Here is a 12,707-nt window from a genome sequence, read left to right as displayed (position 1 = left end):
CATTTTTTTTTCTCTAGAGGTGTTGAATATGGTTGCGTTCTGGTGGGCTTGCCTGACTGTGCAAACACTTCTGGAGTATAGTGGTGTGGGCTTTCACTGTCCAAGATCTGTGGATCTAGTCACATTTCTTAAACATGTCCTCCTATAAATGGTCTTGGATGATAATTGTAGCCAGTGCTGTCTTGGGATGATGGATACTGTTTGGGGAAGGCTGGGTTTTTATATTGTGGTAAGCCAAGTATGAGTAACTCTTAGCTCTCCAGGGATTATAGAGTTTTTCTACGTTAAGAGCAGAATTGGGTGATACAGTGAGGCAAACAAGGCAGTACTGTATGTACTACATAAATACATGTACCTGGAATTTTTGGATTTTCTTTCTGGATTGGGGGGGTTGTTTTTTAAATGTTAAAGTACACTGTGTGACGAATATGCTCCATTTACATTGCATGATACCTTCCTTTTATTGAATGGCCCTTCAATAAAGCAGCAGTAGCATATAGTAAAGTTCTAAATACTCCACTTTCTTAAGAGCTTTGGAAAATCAGATTTGGTTTTTTTTGTTGTTTTTGTTTTTGCTAATCTCTCACTTCAGTTTATGTGTGAAGCACAGTTTCGTTCTTTGTTTTCTCATTGAACAGAAGGCTTGTCATACCCTTGTCTCATAGCTTATGTTTCAGCCAGCCAAACTTGGAGAAAACTTCTCAAGTGCAGTTATGTTGGTATGAAACCATACATTCCTGCCAGGATTTGTTGGAATACTATATTCCTCATCAATGCTAATCTGGCACCATAGAAGAAGAAGTCTTCTTTAGCTTCTCAGCATTGGCCAATAATTTTCCCCAAAGCAATCCATCCATTGCAATCATCCAGATAGTACATATATATATACTGGCAGTTAAAAGGAAGAAACAGCTGCGATCGCACACTACTCCCAGAAGCACGAAGCTGAAGACACCAGCCTGAAGATGACGAATGTGACTTCATCGAAACGTCGCCAGGACACTTCCAATCTTACGCAGGAGAGAACCCGAATGACCAAAGACCTACATACAAACACCCGCGAAAACCTCAGAAAACATATATACAGTGTGTGTGTGTGTGTGTGTGTGTGTGTGTGTGTGTGTGAGAGAGAGAGAGAGAGAGAGAGAGAGATCAGAGTTAATTAGGTGATTATACATATATATGTGTGTGTGTATTATATACATATACATATATATATATAGGGAAAGGGTTATATATATATGTGTGTGTGTGTGTGTGTGTGTGTGTGTGTGTGAGAGAGAGAGAGAGAGAGAAAGAGAGATTAGAGTTAATTAGGTGATTATACATATATATGTGTGTGTGTATTATATACATATACATATATATATATATATATATGCAGGGAAAGGGTTTTATATATTATATGTGTGTGTATGTATTATATACATATATATATGAAGGGAAAGCTTTTATATATTATATGTGTGTGTATGTGTGTGTATTATATACATATATATATGAAGGGAAAGGCTTTTATATATATATATTGTGTGTGTGTGTGTGTGTGTGTGTGTGTGTGTGTGATTAGAGTTGATTAGGTGATTAGAGTTTTGAGGCAGGGAGACTGAACTCTTATTGACTGCCATTCATAGGTTGGTCTGCTTGTCTCAGGGCTCAGATGACTCTGGATATAAAGAGGTGAGCAGTGAATGGCCCTGAACTGGGCATTATGAGAAAGACATTTGGGAGCTGCCTCCTGTGACTACCGTGACTTCGTGTAATTCCTACGAAACGTTTACCTTGTTTACTAGCAGACCACCTTGGATAAAATCCCGAATACAATTTAATAAGTAAACAAAAGTCAGAGTTTTACAGACCTTTGGTACGACGTCTCAAAGTAGCCATTCAGCCCGTCCGGTGTATGTCGACCCCTCTATGACGGGTAAGGTCACGATTCTGTGACTGTAATATAATTGCCTTGGTTTTGGTTCACTGTAAGGCATACATTTAGCAATTACGTTTTTGCAAGCCCAACTATAAAAAGGTGTATCTGTATATCCATCAGTAGAGCTGAACAAACTAGAGTGAAATAAGCTATGGCAGAACCTGAGACACCGTGGCCTCACCCTCCAAACTTCTCCACAATGGCTTTGCGGGACTGTCCCCTGGGTGGTATCCTTGGCCTGCTAATCTCTCTCCGGTCAAAAGTAGGCCTCTTCTTTTTCTCTTTGGCAGCAGCTGCTTCCTCTGGTGCAGCAGAAGGGGGCTCTTTCTCTCCCTTCAGGGCGGCTTCAGGGCTGAAAACCAGAAACAGAAACACACTGAGACTGAAGCGCTGGAGAAGAAGTGGCCCTGAGTGGGTCTCTGTCCTCGGCTTTCAGGCAGAGCCTTTCAGAAGAGATGGGGAGATCCCTTTCTGCCCACTCTGCAGTAAAGAATGCTAACAGGTTGGCTCGTGGTTCCCTGGAGAATCATTTTTAAAAATGCCATAAGTTGTAGCTAGAAATGTGAGGATTTGGGGAAAAGGATGGCAAAGAACCACTACCGTCTCCAGCCTTGACTTCTTCCCAATTTTTCTCATAACAGAATAGAATAGAATAGAATAGAATAGAGACCTTGGAGGTCTTCTAGTCCGCCCCCCTGCTCAAGCAGGAGAACCTATACCATTTCAGACAAGTGACTTTCTAACCTCTTCTTAAAAACCTCCAATGATGGAGGCCCATGACTTCTGAAGGCAAGCTTTTCCACTGGTTAATTGTCCTCACTGTTAGGAAGTTTCTCCTTAATTCCAGGTTGCTTCTCTCTTTGGTTAGTTTCCAACCATTGTTTCTTGTCTTGCCCTCTGGTGCTTTGGAGAATAATTTGACCCCCTCTTGTTTATGGCAGCCCCTCAAATACTGGAATACTGCTATCATGTCACCCGTATTTCTTCTTTTCTTTAGACTAGCCAAACCCATGTCCTGCAGCTGTTCCTCATTCACCAACCCCATGTTTCTCTTTACTCTTTCCAATTTTCTGAATGTTCACATCTTTATTAGCATCCTTCCTTCATATATATGACGTTTCATATATTAGGGCCAAGTTCTAGCCCCAGCACCTCCAGAAGGCATCCATTTGGGAAGACTAGTTAATGCTTTGGGGGCCTGACATCATATGCCCAATTCACTGCTTTCCTCCAAGCCTTAAGAGTTTTTTTGAGCAATCAATTTATGGCCATAGAAGGGTTTGTACTAAAAATCTGAAGTTCTTGATAGCAGCTTGAAGGCCAGGGTTTAACATTTGGAGGAAAGTGTTCATAAGGAACATTTGTCCTCACTGTTAATCCTTGTCCCATTTTGGTCATTCTAGTCATTGCCTATCTTTGATTTCTGAGTGCCCCCTGCAGAGTAAAAAGTGGTAATACAGCCTTTGAGATGGGCAGAACTGCTGCTTTCCATGATTTTCAGTCAATTGACAAGGATCCTTTTCACCCAGTGGTTTAGCAAAAGGAGCCATTAACTCACCTCTGCTTTCTTCCTTCTGTATCTAATGATAGTCCTGAAGTGGAAAAAAAACTTGAGGAAGAAATGTTTGTGTGTTTAACAGTAGGAGCTATGTTTAACTCTGAAAATCAATCTGATCCTCACTTCTTCCATTCTTAAGGGTATATTTATTTTAGAAAATATACTTGCTGTCCATCTCATATCCAATGATTATGGGTATATCTTTTGTACCAAGTTCTGATAAGAGAGTGTCAGGCTTTTGGCCATCTCTCCCACTATATCTTGTCAACCTGAATCTTGCCCATCTCACATGTAGCCCACCCCCTCTAGAAAGGCTTCCAGAGATTATCTCACCTGGCGATATCCGCTGGAGCAGCTTCTGAAGTGGTAGTTGGTGGAGTAATGCCACCTAGATTGGATTACAGACATGTGGATTATTAGTTTTTCTTACCTGGTGAACGAACCTCTATCGCATGTCTGAACTGCCGTGTCTTTAATCTCCTCTGTATCCATGTTTTGCAGTACAAAAAACAGCAGCAGAAGGTAAATCATTACAGGGAAATGGAGGCGAGACCAGCCTCATGGGGACAAGGGGCAAAATTGGGATTCCTGTTTACACTGCCAATAGCTGATCGAGGTTTAAGAGAAATATCAGTGAAGGTCAGGAGAAAAATGTCTTCAGAAGGACTGGGTAGTAATGCAGGAAGCTATGAAGTCTAGAAACATTGATTGTAGAGGATTTTGTTATTGTTGCTTCACTGGTAAAAAAATAAAATGATTTACTCAAAATTAAGTTCCAGGCAGACTATTTAGGACAGGGGTAGGCAACCTTGGCTCTTTTATGACTCGTGGACTTCAACTCCCATGCTGGCTCAGGAATTCTGGGAGTTGATGTCCACGAGTCATAAAAGAGTCAATGTTGCCTACCCCTGGTTTAGGATAAGAGGGGGGGACAATTAATTTTCCCAAGGGGCTACATGAGAAACTGGGACTGCTGTGGGGGGGCACTGATGCTACTCTGCCCCGTGGTGCCCCGCTCTGCCACCCCACGGGCCTGTTCTAGGAGGTATTATTTTAAGCAATACATCCCAGTGTGTCACGTCCACTTTTAGTCTATTCTCTCCAGCTTTAGTGTATTTGGCCTTCTCAGTTTGCTGAATGACATTTGCCTCACCTGTCTCCAAACCTTTGAGCTCTGTTGGGCTTTGTGGACTTGCTTCAGGAGAACGGGGAGGGAATTCTGGCCAGAACTCTTCCTCTTCCTCTTCGGCTTCTGGTGAAAGAGGCTCATCCGAAGTGCTGCCAGTTCTAGCCTGCAGGTAGAGGAGGAGGAGGATGGGGAAAGTCAACCAGATTAATGTCTTCCTTTATTTCAGCGGTTCTCAACCTATGGGTCGCGACCCCATTTGGGGTCGATCGACCATTTCACAGGGGTCGCCAAGCAAGGCTGTCCGCCATTTTTTCCCCTTTTCCGGTGGGTGCCTTACCTCCCTTGAGCTGGGCCAGCTGGTGGTCGGCCTGCTCTGTCTCTGCCGCTTGCCAGCTACGCCTCGGCTGGTGCAGGGGGCAGAACCACGCATGCGTGGCGCTCCCGGGCAGGGAAAGTCCTCGACTTATGACCGGTTGGGTAGTCCTCGACTTACGACCGGTTTAGTCCTCGACTTACGACCGGTTTAGTCCTCGACTTACGACCGGTTGGGGGTCGCGGCATTAAAAAGGTTGAGAACCACTGCTTTATTTGATTTTCTAGATTTATAATCTATCTTGCCTTCAGCCTCTCAAGACAGCATGCATAGCATTCTCTTCTCCCATAATAAAACACACACACCCCCATTGTGATCAGGTTGGGCAGAGAAAAAGTGACTGTCCCAAAATCATCCAATGCACTTCCTTCGGTTTGGGATGCCCCAGTCTTCCCCAGTCTAAATCCGTAAGCACTGCAGCGTCCTGGCTCTTTTATTTGTAAGCTGATCCTATAAAGTTCTTTTTGTTGTTGTTGTGTACTCGTACATTGATAAATAAAATGAACAGAAATGATAGTTTTGGGACTCGTGTGGACTTCAACTCCCAGAATTCCTGAGCCAGCCATGCTGAGGGGAAAGGGAGAGGTTTCCAAGCTCAGCTATGCTGGCTCAGGAATTCTGGGAGCTGGGGTCCACGAGTCACAGAAGAGCCAAGGTTGCCTACCCCTGGTATAGGTTCTCTTGCTTAGCAGGTGGCTGGACTAGAAGACCTGCAAGGTCCCTTCCAGCTCTATTCTATTCTAAACTTCTACATACATGAATTTCCTCTTTCTATTGAAAATCTTCCTTGCTATTTTCTCATTGTGCTTTCTAGCCTAAAGAGCAATAGTTTACTCAGTTTATACGCCTATTACAGGGCTGGAGATTCTTGCCTTTTTCTAATCAGTTTCACAATGTAACCCAGGAATTCCATTTCTTTTTCTGGTCAGTTTTAAATATACAGTACTGCACCTTTTATAAACTCATCTGGCTAAATATAGTAATGGCAAAATGTCATCAAAATTTCCTGTAGGCTTTCCTACAAGTCATTTTTCCAAAAGATTTTAGGAAGGCAATAGTTAACACTAATGATATATAGATTAGTTTTGCATTTTCACCTCATTCTAAATAGTAGTAGGAAGGTCCTGCATAATTTGAGAGTTCTACAAAACTGTAATGTAATTTTCATTTTTAAAAACTGCATCCAAAGTTTACCCGATTTTACTCATAAGTAAATAAGGCTAGTTTAAAGTGATCTCCTATCTTCATAAGCTCAGAGAAACCTCTCTAGAGGTTGCTATGCATGGCAGAAAATGACTTAAGTCATTTGCAAAGCTTTGAAAGATTCTTTGCTTTAAAACTATTTCTCTCCCATTTCTAAAGCGTTTAGTTGCCATGTTACCTGGCTTGGTGTCCCTTCTGGAACCTCTTCCATTATTGGAAGTGCTGAAGAAGGCTAGGAAAGGAATACAAAGTGAGGTAATATACAGAGTCATGCTGTACTGTACTACAAAATATATATATATGAAAAGCTTCATAGTATGTTAACTAAAGTGCCTCAGTGAGTCAAAGTACAGCTGGCTCACAAAGATCTACTAAACTATAGAACAAGGACAAACTCCTTCCTTCCTTCCTTCCCTCCCTCCCTCCCTCCCTCCCTCCCATATCTGAAATGCACAAGAGGAATTGTAATGACATTAAGATAATTTTGGAAAAAGTTGAAGAAGAAGTTATGACATTCTTCGAATGAGGACATTTGGTTTTGAAGGCTAGATAACCTTAATTGATCGATGTGTTCTTATTTTGCAAGCCTTTGTTTTTTGATGATTTGGTAGCTAGTTTCAGTGGCGGAAAATCAATCATTTTGGGAGCTGTATGATAGTGACTGGGAAATGTATGTATATGATGGATCATCTACTCAGGCTATAAAAAAATTATCCCACAATCTTCCCAAGGAAAAGTTCCTTCAATAGTAGTTTCCTATGAGAACCTGTGGAAGAATAACATTGCTTCTTTGTTTTTTCTGCCTTTACCAGATCTTATGATTAGAAAAAATAGAAACAATGGTGAAGAAAACCTGGCAAATTACCATATAAGTGTGTTGTTATTTAACAATTCTTTAACATTCTTTGTGAATGGTTGAATAATACTACTAATTCTTTTAGTGATCGTTCGAATACAAAAAAAGTGACTTATGACTGTTTTTCACACTTAACGATAGATGCAGCGTCCCCAGGATCACACAAAAAAAATTCAGGCACTTGGAAACTGACTCATATTTATGACGGTTGCAGGGTCCCAGAGTCATGTCATCACCTTTTGCTAGCTTTTGACAAGCAAAGTCAATGGGGAAGCCAGATTCATTTAATAACCACATTACTAACTTAGCAATTGTCGTAGTGATTCATTTAACAATAAAAATTTTGAGCTCAGTTGTGGTCATACGTCGAGGACCACCTGTACAATAAAACTTGTTGTTTCTGTAAGTTTTGTATTTGTATGTTGTAAACAGAAAATAAGCTGGCACGTATAGATAAAGGGAGACAAATTAAAATTAGTGACAGACATAATATAAGTCTAGGGAAGTGTGTTTTGTCTATTTGCCAACCAACATGAAGTTACAGAAACTAAAATAATGTGACATGAAAATGTAATGGCAGGAAGGATAAAAATGTTCCTGATGTTTGATAGAAAAGAAGTATCAGGAGATAATACTCTTGAAAGAAAAGAAGCAAATGATTACAATTTGAAATGTGTTCTATCCTCACCTCTTCCTTGGCATTTTTCTTCAAAACATCAGCTTCCCCCCCTTCTTCTTCCTGTAGGTCTTCTGGTTTTCCAGAAACTTCATTTTTGGTCTCAGATACACCCTCAGATTCGGGTTGGCTGTTCTCTTTGACTACCTGCTCCTTCTGGCTTGCCTTGGATGCTGTTCCCTTTTCAGATTCAGAAGCCTCTTCTGCGGATTCTTCCTTCTGCTTTGCCTCAATTCCAGCAGCCTCAGTTTTCCCAGCCTCCTTCTCTCCATGTACCTCATTCCCAGCATCCCCCTTTGCTTTCTCTGCTTCACTTGCTTCATCCACCTCTTTCCCAGTTTCTTCTGCAAACTTCCTGTCCTTTTTCTCAGCAGTCTCTGCTTCTCCTGCCTCATTTCCCCCTTCGAATGCCTCAGTTCCCCCTTCAAATGCAGTTTCAGTCATTTCTGGCTTCTGCTGCAGCCCGTTGATCTGCTGGTTCTTCTCTTGTTCCTTGGTATCTCCAGCCTCCATAGTACCAGGTTTCTCTGTTGTCTCAATGGAGTGCAAAGCAGGTGGCCTATTCACGCTCCACTCCTAGAAATATATATGAAATGAAAAGAATAAATACAAAATTTCAGTGCTGAAGGTTTCCACTTTTTTACACAAATTAACGCCGTATATTGTAACTGTTCATTTGTCCCAACTGCTTGGGCAATCCGTGGCCTCTCTAGTTTGCAGTTAAATGTGTGATCTGACTCTGTTGAAAAGCTGGGGGCATTTAGTGTGATGAGGGACCATTCACCCCAAAAAGTCATCAGTGGATGTGTGTGCATATGTCAATTGCACTGAAAACGTGTCATTTCTTGAGATGAACTGTAGATGCTCGGAGGAGGGCAGGGTGGTGGTGGAGGGGAAGGGGAGGAGGAATATGGAAGGACAGGTTGATTTCACAAAACCTTTCTTCTACGTACATGACATGCATTTTAAGAGCTAAGAAAACTCTATAATTGTTGCCAAGCTGGAGGTTTTGCTGTGCTGAAAATCACCTTACATAGCAATCACATCCAAGGCAGTAAAAACACCTTGCTCTTCTCTGCACTTCTTCTGTATTTCAGAACAATCTGATCATATGCTTAGTATAAGCCATTAAAACCGTATTAAAGTTTTCAGAATAACAGCTGGGCAACCTGCTTTATCAGACATTCTAGTGCAAGTAGAGCTGGATTTGTATGCATCCCCCTATGCTTCTGAACAAAGGAAACAGCATGATTTACAGTCTCATATCTCCTGTGTGAGATCACAAAACGTGGCTTAACACAGAGCCTGGCAACATGTGCTTTAATCCGGCCTTCTTTGAGTATTAAGAAGCAGAACTATGCGCACGGCTAAACTCACCAACCTCTATCCGGGTTAATCCAGTACATTTTTCTGCCTATGACAGACTAACAAATATTTCTCATCTCCAGCATAGACACATAGGTGTTATTCCAAGTAAATACAGTACAAAGTCTTTTGGGGTGTAAGGCAACAATCCTGTAGACAATCTCCTCTTCCTATGGCAGTAAAAATACAGCAGTCTTAGAACTTTTAAAAGTTGCAATTCTTGCCTCTTTTTGCCTAATGTTAAGGACTGGTCCCGTCTTAGCACACTTCAAAGGAGTAAATTATCTGAAGCACAAGATAGTTCCTCCGGAGGCTGGGGAACTCCTGTCCAATTCCTTTCTTATCACTTAATAAATCATCTTTAAATAAAACCTGCCAACGAAGTCCAGGAACAGCCAGTGACTCAGACATGGAAAGAGCAAGAGGCAGTTCTGGGGAAAGGGGGCAGGTGAGTCGCTGTAACACCAACTAAAAATACCCTCCTGACATTTGCAAAGACAGTGGAGAGGTCAGGATGCCTAGAAGTCTCTTAGCTCTTTTCGCTTGGTACCCCACTATTCTTTTGTGGGCTCTAACTCTGTATTTGAAAGCAATGGGTTTGTTTGATTTTCATTAGTAAACACATAGGATTGCTCTGTCAGTAAAACTGCTCTTTCAGTTAAAAAAGCCGCACCATTTCTGTTCTTTATGTCCATGCTTCTGCTATCCTATTTGCTTGATGTATATATGAATTATAGGGAAATATTCCTATTGTTTCTAGGAAAGGAACCCCCCCCCCAAAAAAAACAAGTGAGAGAGAGAGAGCTACAAGAACAGGCCCTCACTGAACAATGATGACTGGGAGTAATTTGTCTAAAGATGGGAATGCTATGTAATCATCCAAAGAATCCTTGGCAGGTAACTGTGTATATCCATTAACTAGTTCGAAACATATATTTCCCTACTTTCTTTTCAGCCAATCCCCACTCAGGGGTAATCCGATCTGAACTGTGCTAATGTACTTATCTTTCATCCCCACATTTCTGCCTTGAATTTCCAGTGGCATATTTATAAGTGGCATGGTAAATTCCAGCATCTGTAGAAATCTCTAGGTGCCCCTTCAGTACAGGACTCTACTAAGCAATGAGACTATCCCTCATACCACCTAGCAGAAATAGATGCTTTTTTTGTTTAGCTAAGAGGTAGCACCTAGCTGACCTTGGATGATTTAAGAAAGCTAAACACAGAGGGGTTTATTAGAACCAGGATGGGAAAAGTCAGGGCTGTAGGCAGGACTGGAAAATTGAAAAGTCATCCTGGAAGGATAATGACAAATCATTTTTGTAATGCTGATGAGATGGATGAAAATGGATACATCCACAAAGTTATCAAGAATTGAATCAGATTTGAAGGAAGTATCAGAGTATGTCTGCTGTGATAATTGTACAAATTTCACTTCTCTACTGGAGTTATAAGTACATTCACTAAGTGACAGAAGCAATTTGACAGAAAAAAATAAATTTTTAAAACCTATGCGTGCCAGTCCCACAGAATATAGGGCATTATTTGACTAGATACTAAATATTGTGGTGAATACTGGATGATTATTACTGCCCGCCTTATTTTTGTCCTCCCAATACCAGTTGATGCCTTTTCAATCTTTGAATATGCAGAAATGCCATAAAATTCCTTGAAACCAAATTAACTGAAGTCTGCAGCTGTGGGCAAATCCTAGTCCTGTGTAACTTCTTTGAAATTGTTTTATATGAGATTTGTATTAACTTTGGTATCTTATTTCTCTCTTCAAAAAACAGAAAAGCATAGCAGAAATTCTGTGTCTTGCAAACTTGCATGCATTTTAAATTTAAAATGATTTACAGCTCTATGAATAATATGTTTAAATTGAAGATATATTCCAAAGCTCCTTGAGAGCTCCATCATAAAGCATTTGCTGTTTTCCTTCATATATCAGTTTTCTCAGAGGTATCACCATTGTAAAAAAAAAAATTGAGATTCTTGGCCTTCAACATTACTCAACAAACAAAAAATCAAGTGATGTAGCCTCCAAAATTTATCTTGCCAATAACAATACTAGGAAATTACAGATTCAGAGAAATAGAGACCACACATTTATTTTTTATCTGGAGAAAAGATTGCCTAATGTAGACTTCAGTGAACGTTTAGACTGAATATTCCAAAATAATCTCAGATGTATAGTAAAAACACTTTAGAAAAAAGTATGAACGAGGATTCTATACAGCATATAAAAGGGCAATATAACAGTAACCATCAGTAAAACGTAAAGCATATGAAAACAATCAGAGATAAAATAGGTTGGATAATATATATATATTTGGTTTAGAGAGTCAGTGAAATCAAAAGCTCTGTGTCTGCTGCTGAAATAACTAGAATAAACACTACTTGAGCCTTTTTGAGGAACTAAGTCCACAACCAGTGCACCATCAATGAGAAGGCTCTGCTTCTGGCCATTTCTTGCCACACTGATTATGTGGTCCCTCTTTGCTCTTTTGAAGAACTCTCAGGATCACATACTTTGTTACATCTCTTCTTTTCTAGTTCTCAGTGTTGTTTAGTGAATACTTTAAAGAATAGCTAATTGGGAGTGACTCCCCTACCTAACCATTTTTCTTATGTCTCCTAAATTTTCTTGGGAGATAGGAGAACATGATATGCTTCTAGGATTAACTTCACCATGAGGTTTCCCTCCCATGTCTGTTTCTCCTTCCAGAGTTCAAGAATCCTGAATTCTCTGGGACCTGAACATAGTGTAGGAGCCATCAATTGGCCACCCCCTTATGTTTTAGAATAAACACTTACCTGGAGTCACAACTAGGAACAGTTCTTTGGCGAGCCCAGAGTCCACTATGGACCATTTATAAACATGATGTCCTAGAAATCAGACTTCACCTACCTATTGGCAGGTCCTTCCCCGAGGCTAGCTGACTTTCTTCGTGTCTTCTTTCTCCTGGCTTCTTCTGCCAGTATCTCGATCCTCACTCCTATTGCTATGCCTGCCTGCAGCATTTCTCTCATTGTTTACTACTCTGTTGATACAGCCACCCTCCATTCTGTGATGGGTAACTAAACACTCCTATTTTTATCAGGAAATCCAGCAGGTGCTTCTTTCAATCATAGCCCCTACTTCTCAGAAGGGCCAGATGGAGCCAAGACAAGGTAAAGAAAGATAGCTTCTAGCGGCCTCTTAGCAGTTCAGCTCAGCATTTAAAGGGAATCATAGGAAAGAACTATTTTTCTCTTTTAGGGGGAAAGTGATGTCTAGTGAGCTGCCTGTAAGAGATTTTTCAGCCGGTGTATTGGTCTCTTGAGGCATCAGCTGTATGGGAGAATACTCCAGAGCTATTAATAATAGACACAGTTTCCACAGCCTTTTGTCACTTCTGATAAACAACAGACATGCAAAGGAAGTTTGAAAGGTGGCCTACAGGGATTCAAAGAACATTTATATAAAAAACAAAGGAATCTGCCAGAAGACTTTGAAAAGAAGTCATATTCTTAAGAGGATAGAAGAAGCCGTAGAAGTATATGAAATGTCTCCATTTAGAGCAGAACTACCATTCACTTCCCTTTTGTTATTTAATGCATAAGTTGTTTTGGGTTTT

At 40.7% G+C, this 12,707-nt stretch overlaps 1 protein-coding gene across 1 annotated transcript in view; it reads right to left on the bottom strand.

The window, feature by feature from the left end:
* The window catches only part of LOC107291535 (smoothelin-like protein 1), a 26,094-nt gene extending 14,026 nt beyond the window's left edge, over positions 1–12,068 (bottom strand). The window contains 6 exon segments of the mRNA XM_015820545.1: positions 2,096–2,279; positions 3,819–3,873; positions 4,639–4,777; positions 6,369–6,422; positions 7,735–8,298; positions 11,999–12,068. Coding sequence (XP_015676031.1) covers positions 2,096–2,279; positions 3,819–3,873; positions 4,639–4,777; positions 6,369–6,422; positions 7,735–8,235 — 933 coding nt within the window. The 5' untranslated portion in view covers positions 8,236–8,298; positions 11,999–12,068.
* Between the last annotated feature and the right edge of the window lie 639 nt (positions 12,069–12,707).

Source organism: Protobothrops mucrosquamatus, unplaced genomic scaffold (genome assembly GCF_001527695.2).
Source record: "Protobothrops mucrosquamatus isolate PMUCROS unplaced genomic scaffold, P.Mucros_1.0 scaffold1143, whole genome shotgun sequence".
Lineage (NCBI taxonomy): Eukaryota > Metazoa > Chordata > Lepidosauria > Squamata > Viperidae > Protobothrops > Protobothrops mucrosquamatus.
The sequence above is the reverse complement of the archived record's forward strand: the minus strand, read 5'-3'. Positions and strand labels throughout refer to the sequence as shown.